At 42.1% G+C, this 12,517-nt stretch overlaps 1 protein-coding gene across 8 annotated transcripts in view; it reads left to right on the forward strand.

Moving 5' to 3' along the window:
• Positions 1-12,517, forward strand: part of SPRED2 (sprouty related EVH1 domain containing 2) — a 116,864-nt gene that overhangs the window by 54,580 nt on the left and 49,767 nt on the right. The window contains exon 1 of one of the 8 annotated variants that reach the window (XM_059659626.1): positions 8,812-8,962. The exons of the other annotated variants lie outside the window; for them this stretch is intronic. Coding sequence (XP_059515609.1) covers positions 8,946-8,962 — 17 coding nt within the window. The 5' untranslated portion in view covers positions 8,812-8,945. Of the gene's footprint in view, positions 1-8,811; positions 8,963-12,517 lie in introns of those variants that run through there. 8 annotated transcript variants of the gene reach the window in all.

The following is a 12,517-nucleotide window of genomic DNA, read 5'->3' on the forward strand; positions in this document are numbered from 1 at the left end:
ACTTTATCAGAAATGAAAAAATAGGAAAATATTACTTCCCAATCATTTTTTAAATGTGGCAAAGAATACAATAAATTAGCAAGCAGGCATCCCATAATTGTAGATGTCTGTAATGCTCTTAAATTCTACCACCTACAGGTCATTTCAGTGAATGTTTTCCTTTGCATGTCCTAAATATTCCACGGTAAACTTAATCACTTTTGTAATGAAGAAAAAATGCACATTACAAAAGTTTGCTACCACCTTTCTGTCATTTCCTTGCTTCATATAATCTTTATCTCCAGTCCCTATTTAAGCCAGTAAAGGTTTCTCTATGGTTCGTCTGTTGAATGAAAAAAAAAAAATTGTTCTGCCAAGGTTTTACCATTTGCTGGACACTGAACTACAGAAGTAAACTAGAAAAATGAAAGAAAACCTTTTCTTGAGAATCTCACATCCAATGGCAACGGTGACGTGCAAGTCGTAACAGAATGCTGTAGCTGTGTTACTAATGGCTGTGAAGGCAGAGAAGAGGGTGTGCCGGACTCTGTTTCCCTATCGCCTGTGTTCGGGATAAGAGTCCTGGGAGATCGTAAGGCACAGTGCTTGTGATACAACCACAGTAATGTTCACATTAGCTGATACTGTTGACTAATGTTTGTAAGGAAAAGTCAGTTTTAGCTTTGGAGTGAGTTCTGCATCCTTTTAAACGATTGTGTGAGGCCCTGGCTATATAGGTCAGTGGTTAGTGCTGCCCCGATATGCCAGGATTGCGGGTTCCATCCCTGGTCAGGGTATATATAAGGATCAACCAATGAATGCATAAATAAGCGGAACAACAAAAAATGATGTTTCTCTGTCTCCCTTCCCCTCTCTAAAATCAATTAAAAAAATTTTTTAAGATGGTAGGTTAGTTTAGGCAGGCCTCTTAGATCCAGGGTCAGGAACATAGCTCTGTCCCCAGTCCCTTGGTCTTTTTGTTGTTGTTGTTGTTAATCCTCACTTAAGGATATATACCTGTTGATTCTTAGAGTGGAAGGGAGGGGGAGAGACAGAGAGAGAAATAGCCATGCAAGAGAGACACATTGATTGGTTGCTTCTCGGGGCAGGGGATTAAGCCTGCAACCAAGGTGTGTGCCCTTGACCAGAATGGAACCCAGGACCCTTCAGTCTGAGGGCTGATGCTCTATCCACTGAGCCAAATCGGCTAGGGCCCCAGCCCCTTGGTCTTGAGTAAACCAGCATTGCCCAGCTTTCTTTGTTCCTCTCTCTGTCTACTTGTATTATTAGGCAGCTTTCTCATTTAGCTGTTACCCATTCATTCCTTGTAGAGTTTTGGAGCTTCAGGTACTGAACTAGTTTCAGCCCTACATTTTCTAGACAAGGAAATTGAGGCACCAAGAAGGTAAGTCATTCTGCCCAAGGTCATAGAACTAGTGGTAAAGCCAGGCCCAGGTTCCTGCCTCCCAACAAAATGAGTTCGTGGGACTTCTAACTTCAATAGCGTGTGCTATTTACTTAGGGGCGTGATCGAAGAGTATTGCTGAGAGTTCTCAGATGAGCTTTCTGTGTCCACAGCTAAATATCGGTATAGCCATCTGCCAAACAGGTAGCTTCCACGTGGACGGTTTGCTTAGCTAGAAAGCTGCATTGTCTTGGATACACTTTTTGTGAACAACATCAAGGTGAGTGGCAGGTTTCCTTTCTGAAGTCTGTTCCTGGAATGACACAGCCTTCGAGCAGCTTCAGGTCTAATCTGGCCTCTGGCCTAAAGTTAGGGGAACAGCAGAATGGGCTGAGCGAGGCTGATGGCAGATTGGGACCAGCCTGCTCAACGTGCTCGGGGATAGTCATGGTACCAGTGCATTGAGAAACAAACCGTCCAGCCTTGAGCAGATTTCAAACACAGACCTGGCTGCTCTGCCTGGCAGATATTAAGCACACTAAGTGGCCACCCCTTAGGCACTCCCTGTATTCCCTCTCTAGATCTTGAGGCAACCTCATCCCTTGAACTTAAAATTTACCCCTAGGCCCAGGCATGGTTTCTCTTGGCAGCCCAGGTCTCTGAGGTCAGGCCCTGTTGCCCCGTTGACTCCAGGCTTGAAGGGTACAGTGGTTTTCTAGTGGACACCCAGCCTCCAGTGCAGCCTTATACAGGCAAACCTTGGAGATATTGCAGGTTCCATTCCAGAACCAGTTGTGATATTTTTGCTGGTGGAGGGTGTTGCCTTTGATTTCTTCAAAACAAAACAAAACAAAACAAAACCTGCAACACCTGTGAAGCACAGTGAAGCAAAGTGCAATACAATGAGATACGCCGATACCCAGAACTCTGAACGCTCTCACTTTTTTCCTTTGTATCAAGCCCTTGGCTCCTTCCATCATTTCCCAGAGTGACTTTCCCATATTCCTGATATATTTTGGATTCCTTCCTTTTTATCAGTGCTGGCCTGTTTGCATAACATCCTGTGCTCGGAGATTCAGACTCTCTAGACTAAATCAACCTGGTAGCTCAGCCCCGTTTTTCTTCCACGCACATCAGGAACAAAATTGTAGGTGCGTTGATACAGCCATACAGAACACCCCACACCTCGTGGTTACTCAGTGAATGTGAGTTCCCTTTCCCTTTCTCTAGAGAAACCTGGTTGAATCTACAAGCCTCGCTCTGAAAGGTTTTCTTCACATCATAGGGTCTCTTTGTTATTTTTTTTTAAATCTGCTTAATATAATAGCCCATATGCATTTAGTTAGTGACGGTCTTCTGACTCTGGCCAAGCTGAACATCCCCAAATTAATCATGAGCTTTGGAGGGAGCCTTATCTTACCCCTGTGCCAGCCATGAACACTTTAGGGCTGAAAACTAACTTGGCTTCACGGGAGATTTTCGTATTGTCTCTGAAATCCTGCTCTCATGGGTAACAATAGAAATCATCGGCCTCCCTCCTCTTCCTTGACCAGCTCCAGCCTCATCATCCACTTTATTATTTACCATGTGCAGTTTTCTGTTGGATTGACTTCACAAAAATACTGACATTTGCCAGTAAGGCAACAAGTGGCCGCCAGAAAGACACTGTGTGTCTAAGTACACCCCAGATTTCATCTCTGTCCGGACAGCTGGCGTAGACGTTTTTTGTAAGAGAACTAGCTGAAGTAATTAGAATGGTTTCTTTTGTTCAAATTTCCTCTCCCAGAGACAAGTCCCAGGAGTCCCTTCACCTGCATTATCCATTAACGCTGTGGGTTCATTTTCCCCAAATAAACAAGTTTTCCTGCCAAAGAAAATAGGCAGGGTGATTGGATGCAGGGATGCATCTTGGGACCTGCATTTGGGGCGTGTTGTTCATTTTTCTGGGTTGGCCCCTGGTCTTCTTAACTGGGCTCTTGTTGGCAGTGGTGGTGTTGTAGCAACCCTCCTTTGTGAAGGCCCCTAGTGCTGTATTAATCCTGCCGTGGCTGTCCAGCCCTCTTGAAAGCATCCTTCATTTCTGTTTGCTCAGTTTCCTGAATGCCTCTTCCAGATCATTTTTCACCTCTTGCTTCAAGCTCTAGGGACACATGTGGTTTCAACATAATGCACAGATGTGACTTGGGGGGAGGGGAGGCAGGCTGTGGACTCACACATATCAGCTGGGGTCACTGGACTCTGCAGTAGGGAAGGCGGAAAGACCAGCAGGCAACCTCAGGCTCTGTAGATTCCCCACCTGCCATGAGACAGGACGCTGTGTTTTGTGTTGTAAGGGAAGCATGACCTATGTAGCTCCTGTGGACCAAATCACCACAGATAACACTTGTGTATCTGATTCTGAATTGAGGCATTAAGCAAAATAAGGGACCAAAGACCAAAACTTCTGTAGGGAAAAGAACTGGTTCTTTATCCCTCAAATGTTGCTCACCAGTGGTCTACAAACTTTTTTCTGTAAAGGTCTAGATCAGGGGTCCTCAAACTACGGCCCGCGGGCCACATGCAAATACAAATATTGTATTTGTTCCCGTTTGTTTTTTTACTTCAAAATAAGATATGTGCAGTGTGCATAGGAATTTGTTCATAGTTTTTTTTTAAACTATAGTCCGGCCCTCCAACGGTCTGAGGGACAGTGAACTGGCCCCCTGTTTAAAAAGTTTGAGGACCCCTGGTCTAGATAGTAAATATTTTCAGCTTTGGGGACCATATTGTTTCTGTCACAACTGCTCAACTCTGTCTTTGTAGCACTAAAGCAGCCATGTAAATGTAAACAGATGAGTGTGGTGGCTGGCCATGGTTTACCCACCCCTGACAGTCTAAATTGATAAAACTTACAATATCCTTATCATTGTTTGCATAAATTAATGCGTGCTTTGTATGTGGCCAGGCTCTTACCAAGTACTCGTAAATGATCGCATTTATCCCATACAGAACAATTATGTGAGATCATTAATAGCATTGTACCCATTTTACAGATAAAGAAACAGAGGCTCAGATAAGTTTAAACAGTGTAAGTAATGGCCAGGCTGGATTTTGGACCAAGATAGCTTAACTCATGCTCTTTCCCTTTATACAGTCAGTACAGCCTATAGTACTAACATCATTGATACCCACATTTGCTTTTATATCTTCACATTAGCTGGTATTTGGACTTTAGCCCCTCAAAAAACATACAGATAATTGCTAAAAAACAAACAAAACACCCCAAAACATGGCAAGAATTTTAAAAATAAGGGCCCATTAGTGAGTTAATAGAATTTGGAAGCCATGTTCTACTGTGTTTTCCAGGCTCGTTGTGCTTCTTAACATCCAAGGATTAGTGCTAGGAGACTGGCCTGGGGAGCTTGGAGGCCAAAGATATCCAGACTGGTTTCCAAGTTCCAAGACCCAGTGCTCTGAAAATGGCGAGGTGGAGGTGGGCCTGAGGCTAGCTGCTGCTCCGAGGCGTGGTGTTGCCGAGACAAGCTGCCTCTTACAGAAACACCAACACCAGCATGAGCTGTCCACTCCCTTGTACACACAGGTGCAGCTCCTTGGCTGCCACTGATGGGGACTTAGGGGAGACGGGTAATCACATAAAATACAAGTTGTTTGCTGACTACCCGTGGTCATTAGCATGCATTAGCATGCAGATAGAAATGTCTGTTAAAGATAGTAGAAGCCAAGTTTGGATGCTTTTTGTGGTGATAGTACAGTGTATTCTGAAGAAAACTTAGAAAGAGCAAAAGGTCAGAAAAAAGATATCCCATATTTCATCACCTACAACATTTCCCAAAGTGCTTTATTTAACAGTAATGGAAGTAGAGGTTCCTGTGGTCAAATAAGTTTATGAAAGATTAGACTAAACAAACTTAAACAGTATTTTCAAGGATATAGTATATTGTTTTTCTGAATTGTTTATTTGGGTTTTTTGTTTTGTTTTTGGAGCCTCTTATAACATTGTTTGCAAGGAACATCCTTTGAGACACCCTAACCCAGAGGCATTTCTCAATGTTTACATGTTTGTAAATTTCCTTATGGGCAAGACATTTTTAAATGGGTGAAGGTGGCAGCAATAACTATGGTAGTTATGAAACCATATAGTTCTCTCTCTCTCTTTTTTCTTTTTCTTTTTTTGCAGCAGAAGTTATGCATTTGTGTTTAACTTTATTTTAAAATATGTCATATTCCAGTGTCTTCATTCTCCTCACTGTGATACTGCAGAGAAATTATTCTTCATCACTGCTCAGCAGAATTATCATATATACTTAATGCTTAATCATCACTTATATTATTTCATTTTACTTTTTCCAGTTTCCTTGCATTATTATAGTGCCTGTTACTGGTTTTTAAGAGCTTATTTATGACTAAAGATGTTAACCATTTACCATGCATTGCAAATGAAATACCATGTTTTTTGTTACTATTTTACTCTGGTGTTTTAATTTTTTGTTATATCAAACTTGTGTATTAAATATAATCATGTTCTGTTTTTTAAAAATGTTATACTTATAGAAAAGTTGCAAGAATAGTACAAAGCTCTCTTATACCCATTTCACCGTTTGTTAACACTTTACCACATTGGCTTTATTCTCATTCTGTGTGTGCATACATTGTTGTTGCTATTACTTTTAAAATATATATATACATATACATATATGTGTGTGTGTGTGTGTATATATATATATATATATATATATATATATATATATATTTCAGAGAGGAAGAGGGTAAGAGAAACATCAATGATGAGAGAGAATCATTAATTGGCTGCCTCCTGCGTGCCCCCTACTGGGGATCGAGTCCACAACCTAGGCATGTGCCTCGATCTGTGACCTCCTGGCTCCTAGGTTGACACTCAACCACTGAGGCACACCGGCCGGGCTGTTGCTATTACTTTTGTATTTTTAATTAGTAAAATCTGAATTTAAAAATATTTTAATGAACTATGGATTTATTTCTTTAAAAGACTTAGAAACTCAAAATAGGCTAGAAGTTTATTAATTCCCCTAATTCTACCTGTTGCATTGCGTCAGTGGTTCTCAACCTTGGCTGCACATTAGAATCACCCCATAACAAAGAAACAGAATTTCCGGAGGAGGGGGCCCAGAAATCAGGATTTTAAAAAGATTCCCAGGTGACTCTAATGTGCAGCCAAAGTTAAGAACCACTGGGAGCAGTCAGTGTGTCAGTCAGGCTGGGCTAACAGCTGTAACAAATAGGCCCAATGATGGACAATGGCTCTGATGAAACAGACATTTTGATAAGCCTGTAGCTTGTAATCCTTAAGAGGGAAGAACCTAAACCAGGGAAGGCTTCACTGGGCCCACACACAGTCCTAATCAGGCCATATTTGTGAGGCTGTCATTGATATTCTGTAGAGACTGTCACAACCATTTGCAGCCCATTTGCAGTCTTTGGGGCAGTGTCCTTTGAGAACTGGGCTTGGCTGAGGTGGGAGCCTTGGCCTGACATCCTCCCACGCTTTAGTGGGACCTGTGTATTTCAAGTGTCCCATGCTGACTTGTCATGCTTTCCGAACATAACAACAACACCGAGGTTTTTTGTAATGACATCTAGTTTCAACAGTGGTTTCGTTGAACATACCTTGGAGCTTCCATATCTGGGTGTTTTTTTTTCTGGCCTTGAAATCAAAGCTCTCTTTCTCCTTCAGGTGGCTTAAGTCACCCAATTTGAGCATCAAGTGAGTCGGGCAAACACTGTGCCACATTACAAAGCGATTTGTTGGTTTAAGGGGACTGTGGAGGTGACATAATCTCTCAGAGCGTTTGCAGAACCATATAAGGAAGCTGGAAATAGTCACCTCTCCCTCGCTGTGTCAACATTGAGCTCACAGAGGAGGCCTGGACTGGTGTCCTCAGAGCAAGCACAAGGAACAACCAGACAGTCTTGGGAGGAGAGGGCACCGAGCATTTGTGTTTGGGGTGGGGGTGGGGTGGATGCAGCCCTCACAGTGGCCTTAGGACATGTGTCATGCCTTCAGGCTGGACTCTCTCTCACCCACAGAGCCACTGGACTGCACCGTGTAAAAGGGGCCGCACGCTCACACGTATGGCAGGTTCATACCTAGCTTGAAAGTGCCTTGTTTGGGCACAAATTTAGACTATAAGGACTGAACATTAAAAAACACACAAACATTTGATGAAAATTTTCAGAGATACTCAAAAGAAGAGAGAATAATAAGCTTATAGACTCACCTCAGATGCAACAATTACCAAGATTTTGCCACATTTTCTTACCTCCCACCCTGTCTTTTTTGGTTAAAATATTTCAAACAAACCCCAGAGAGCTTATCATTTCACCCCTAACATGCTTTCTCTAAAACAGTGGTTCTCAACCTTCCTAATGCCGCGACCCTTTAATACAGTTCCTCATGTTGTGGTGACCCCCAACCATAAAATTATTTTTGTTGCTACTTCATAACTGTAATTTTGCTACTGTTGTGAATCGTAATGTAAATATCTGATATGCAGGATGTATTTTCATTGCTACAAATTGAACATAATTAAAGCGTAGTAATTAATCACAAAAACAATATGTGATTATATATGTGTTTTCTGATGGTCTTAGGCCAGCGGTTCTCAACCTGTGGGTCTCGACCCCTTTGGCGGTCGAACGACCCTTTCACAGGGGTCGCCTAAGACCATCCTGCATATCAGATACTTACATTACGATTCATAACAGTAGCAACATTACAGTTATGAAGTAGCAACGAAAATAATTTTATGGTTGGGTCACAACATGAGGAACTGTATTTAAAGGGTCAGAAGGTTGAGAACCACTACCTTAGGCGACCCCTGTGAAAGGGTCATTCGACCGCCAAAGGGGTCGCGACCCACAGGTTGAGAACCACGGCTCTAAAAGGTAGGCATTTTATAAACAGAAGCCACTATCCCACCTAAGAAAATACACCCAGGGAGCAAAGAAATGTTGGTGTGTAGTTTTCACAGAGCACCTGCAACTAGGTAACCTTACAGCATAAGAATTGACGAGGGCCTCACTGATAGCTTAAAGGAAGGAGCAGGGCCCTTGCTCTCAACTCGGAACAACATTATTTGGATTGGGGGTGGGAGCAGGTGAGCAGTTTTGCACTTGTGGTTCTACAGACTCTAATCTCGGGTATTGAGCTATGCCATTTGTTTCCTGGGCACTTCATAGTATCATCAATGACTGATAATTGTAACTTACAGGAATTCTTTTAAACAATATTTTAATTGGAAGAAGCATCTGTCAGCTGTCAGGCTTCCAGCTTCCACTTTTGAGAAGCAGGATGTTGAATGTGAGTAATGACACAACAGGCCTATAAAATGCGGACTAACCCTCGGATGACTCATCCAGTACGTTGCAGTATATTTGTCAAGGAGACTGAATCATATATGGGGGAAACCACGGCTCGAGCAGCCAGCTGGTTCTCAGGTCCGCAAGGGACGGTCCATTTTTATCGGAAGCTTTATAGTAGCAATAATGCTAATAGCCAGCACATGGGCTCTACCATGTAGAGGAAATGGCACCGCCCAGCAGGTATGTGCTTGCTGTTTACGTGGGCTTTCTTTTCTCCTTCTCTTCTGCCTAACCTTTCCAGTGTGTGCTTTCTACCGTTTTTAAGGGAGGGAGAAAATTATTCAATTTATAAAGAAGTGAAGCGTGTGTTTGTGTTTGTGTGTGTTGTGCCCACGTGCAAGGACACATAGGTAACCATGGTCTTTTGTTGGACAGAGAGTTCTTGTCACTCATCTCCTTTTCTGAAAACAAATTTCTCCTTAGGTATTCAGCTAGAGATGGTCTTAACCCATCCCCTTTGTTAAGCCCTTAGCTTAAAAGATGCTGCCGAGGAAACAGCTTGCAGAGGTGGTATACCTTTTAGGGGGCTAGCTTAAAACTTAAAAAAGAAATGAATAAGCAGAGGTGAGCTAAAGGATGTGGTCGAATGATAACTGTTGTATTCAGGATGTTGGATCTTTTTCAATATTGTGCTCTTTCCTACCCTTCAAGACGCATGACTTAATGCAAGAAAGCTTTATTCCCCTCCTGAGTGACTATGTCTGTTTTTACAAATTATAATTTGTTCATGCTCAGTTCATGCATTAACTTTTCTAGGTGGGAGAAGAGGAGTTGGGGGGCTCGATATCAACCTTTAATTATAGCTTTCATGTGATCTGAAGGATTGCTCTGCATAATTGGGAGGCTGTGTCGCCTGTCTGACCTCCCCCACCCCACCCCCCCTTCACTCACTAAATTTAAACAATGCCTGGCGAGTTAAGGCGCATATCTTGTTTATTTGAGTACATTAAACATTCCTCTGTGTGTTGACAGTCCATTCAGTGTCTCCTTGTATTTTTAAAAAAGACTTGCTGCATCCTGTGCATCCTACTTGTTAGGGACAGAAGCAGTACTATTTCTGCTTTTCTGGTCTGTCTGTCTGTCCAGAACGTCTGGGTGAGGACAACTGCCCACAATTTTACCTAAGATTTAGCATTTTTGGAGCAGCTCCATTTATGATGATAAATTCTGTTATCACTCGGACAGCATTAAACATATGGGACTACCAAGCTGGAAAAATAGGCAGTGTTTGTTTCTCTTCCCTTTTCTTGTAAAGCCCATAATAATGTCTTGTTTTCCTTGAGGCATCTGTATTTTAAACTGTCGGTGTTAAATGTATTAAATTTACTTCTTTAAATACACTTAGAATTCAGATAATCTGGAAAGTCGGCGTGAAGGGGCTTATTTGGTTCGTTCCTATTTGTTTTGTAGATTAAGGGGTATACTTTTTTTTAGAATGGCCAACTTGTTTTTGGAGGCGGGACTATCTCCAAATTTCATTAATTTTGCATTCTATAAATGAAAGCCACCTGTTATGCTGTACCGTGCTAATTATGGTAGAGGACAATAATGAGGAAGGACAGTATTTGAAATATGTGGGGGTTTTGTTAAGAATTTTCCTGCCCACATCTGTAGTGCTTATTTTTACATGTGTGTGTATACATGCATAGTGCCTATTTAATAAGGGCATTTGGTAATATTAAAAAATACTTCGGATTCAAAGTGAGAGTCCTTTTTATTCTCATTAACATTTTTTGTACGCTGTAAAAGACAGGCTACTTAAAAAAGTGTCAGCTTAAACTAAAGCCTGAATTTTGTGACCTTATAGTAAATGGGGCTCTCACTGGAAGCCACATTCTGAATGCCACCCTCAGCTCAGGGTTCACTTTGTCAAAAGTCATCTGAGCCCAACTGGTGTGGCACAGTGGTTGAGTGTCAACCTATGAATCAGAAGGTTGAAGTTCGATTCTCAGTCAGGGCACATGTCCGGGTTGTGGGCTTGATCCCCAGTGGGAGGTGTGCAGGAAGCAGCCGGTGAAGTGATTCTCGCTCATCATTGATATTCCTGTCTCTCCCTCCCTACCTTCTCCTCTCTGAAATCAATAAAAATATGTATATTTTTAAATGTTATCAGAAAAATAGCTAATTTGCTCCAATTTTTCTGACATCTTCAGTTCCATTATATCTTTTTTTCCTTGAGCCTATAGAAAATGATTACAGGTAGCTATATGAAAACATCTTATTTTTTATTTTTTAAAATATATTTTTATTGATTTCAGAGAAGAAGGGAGATAGAGAGATAGAAATGATGAGAGAGAATCATTGATCGACTGCTTCCTGCACTCCCCACACTGGGGATCAAGCCTGAAACCTGAGCGTGTGCCCTGACCAGGAATCAAACCATGACCTCCTGGTTCATAGGTCAATGCTCAACCACTGAGCCACGCCGGCTGGGCGACTTCACTCTCTTCTTGTCTGCATGGTTTCTGACATGCAATCCACTGTAATCCTCCTCCTTAATTCCTCTATGAGTAAGGTGCTTTCCCCCTCCTTGAAAATATTTTTTAAGATTTTCCCTGTCTTTGGTTTTCTGATGCTTGAATAGCATAGGCATAGATACCAATGAAAACATGTCTTTTAAAGTTCTTGGTTTATTGGAATTTTCTGTGAAAATGTGTTGCTTTCCTGTGATTTGTGTAGTTGAGACTAACTCAGGTCCTGCCCAGGTTATTTCAGGGCAACATAGATTTCGTTCAGCTTTGGTTACATTACGCACCCAGCGCATATTGATCACTGAGATTCAGCAATGATAATCACCCCTACGGTTGGGGCCGCCACTCCTCAGGGGCCCCTTTGCTGTTAAGCACCATGAGCCATCACTCCAAAGTGACTGCATGGTTTTTAGATTCCCCTTTTCCCTTTTGAGGCCACAGGAATACAGAGCCAGAGCCAGTACCAAGGGTCTCAGATCATTCAACTTGGAAGCGATCAATAGATATTGAGTGAGACACTGCCTGCGTTCAGAGCTATGTGCTGGGTAGTGTTAAATTAAGAAGTGCTTGCGATCCGGGCCTAGCCCTGCCCTTGTTTTAATTCCCCTTTCAGTGGGAATTTATTGTTATGGCCTGTAGATTCCTCCTGAGTTTTCTTTTATTCATAGATTTACTGGAGTCTATAATCTGGAGCCACTAATTACTCTGTATAGAAGCGACTCTCAGCTATTCCCTTTTGGTTCTTCAACATCTAACTCTTCCTTGGATGGATGTCAAGAAAGAACTGTCCTACTCAAAAATTCATTTGATAGTTTTGGTGGCCATGTTTTTCTGAGCTACCTTGCACAAAAGCTGTTGGTTTTTTGTTTTGTTTCATTTTCTCTCTTCTTCCTTGAGGGGTGAGGTATTCAGAGAGAGTGTTTGAATCCTCAAAGCTGAAAGTCCAGAATATTTTAGTGAAACAGATTAGTAAACATTAAGGATAGCTTTCCCAATCTTTGAGGTTTGAAGACCCCTCCCCGCTTTAGCATCTATAAAAAGTATATTCTAAAGACTCAAAGCCGTCATGAATTCAGTAACCATTTAATAAAAACAGGTTTATTTAAAATCACCATAGGTTATCTGTCGACATTTCAAAATACTTGCATTTAGAGAGATCTGCTTAGTGAGTCCACCACCCGTTCCTGCCGTGCGGGCGGATGATTTATGGGTGCTTGGTGATCTCCCCCAGCTCGGCCTATTCATTGCCTGCTGTCCATTGCCC

This window comes from Myotis daubentonii, chromosome 12, assembly GCF_963259705.1.
Source record: "Myotis daubentonii chromosome 12, mMyoDau2.1, whole genome shotgun sequence".
NCBI classification, from domain to species: Eukaryota; Metazoa; Chordata; class Mammalia; order Chiroptera; family Vespertilionidae; genus Myotis; species Myotis daubentonii.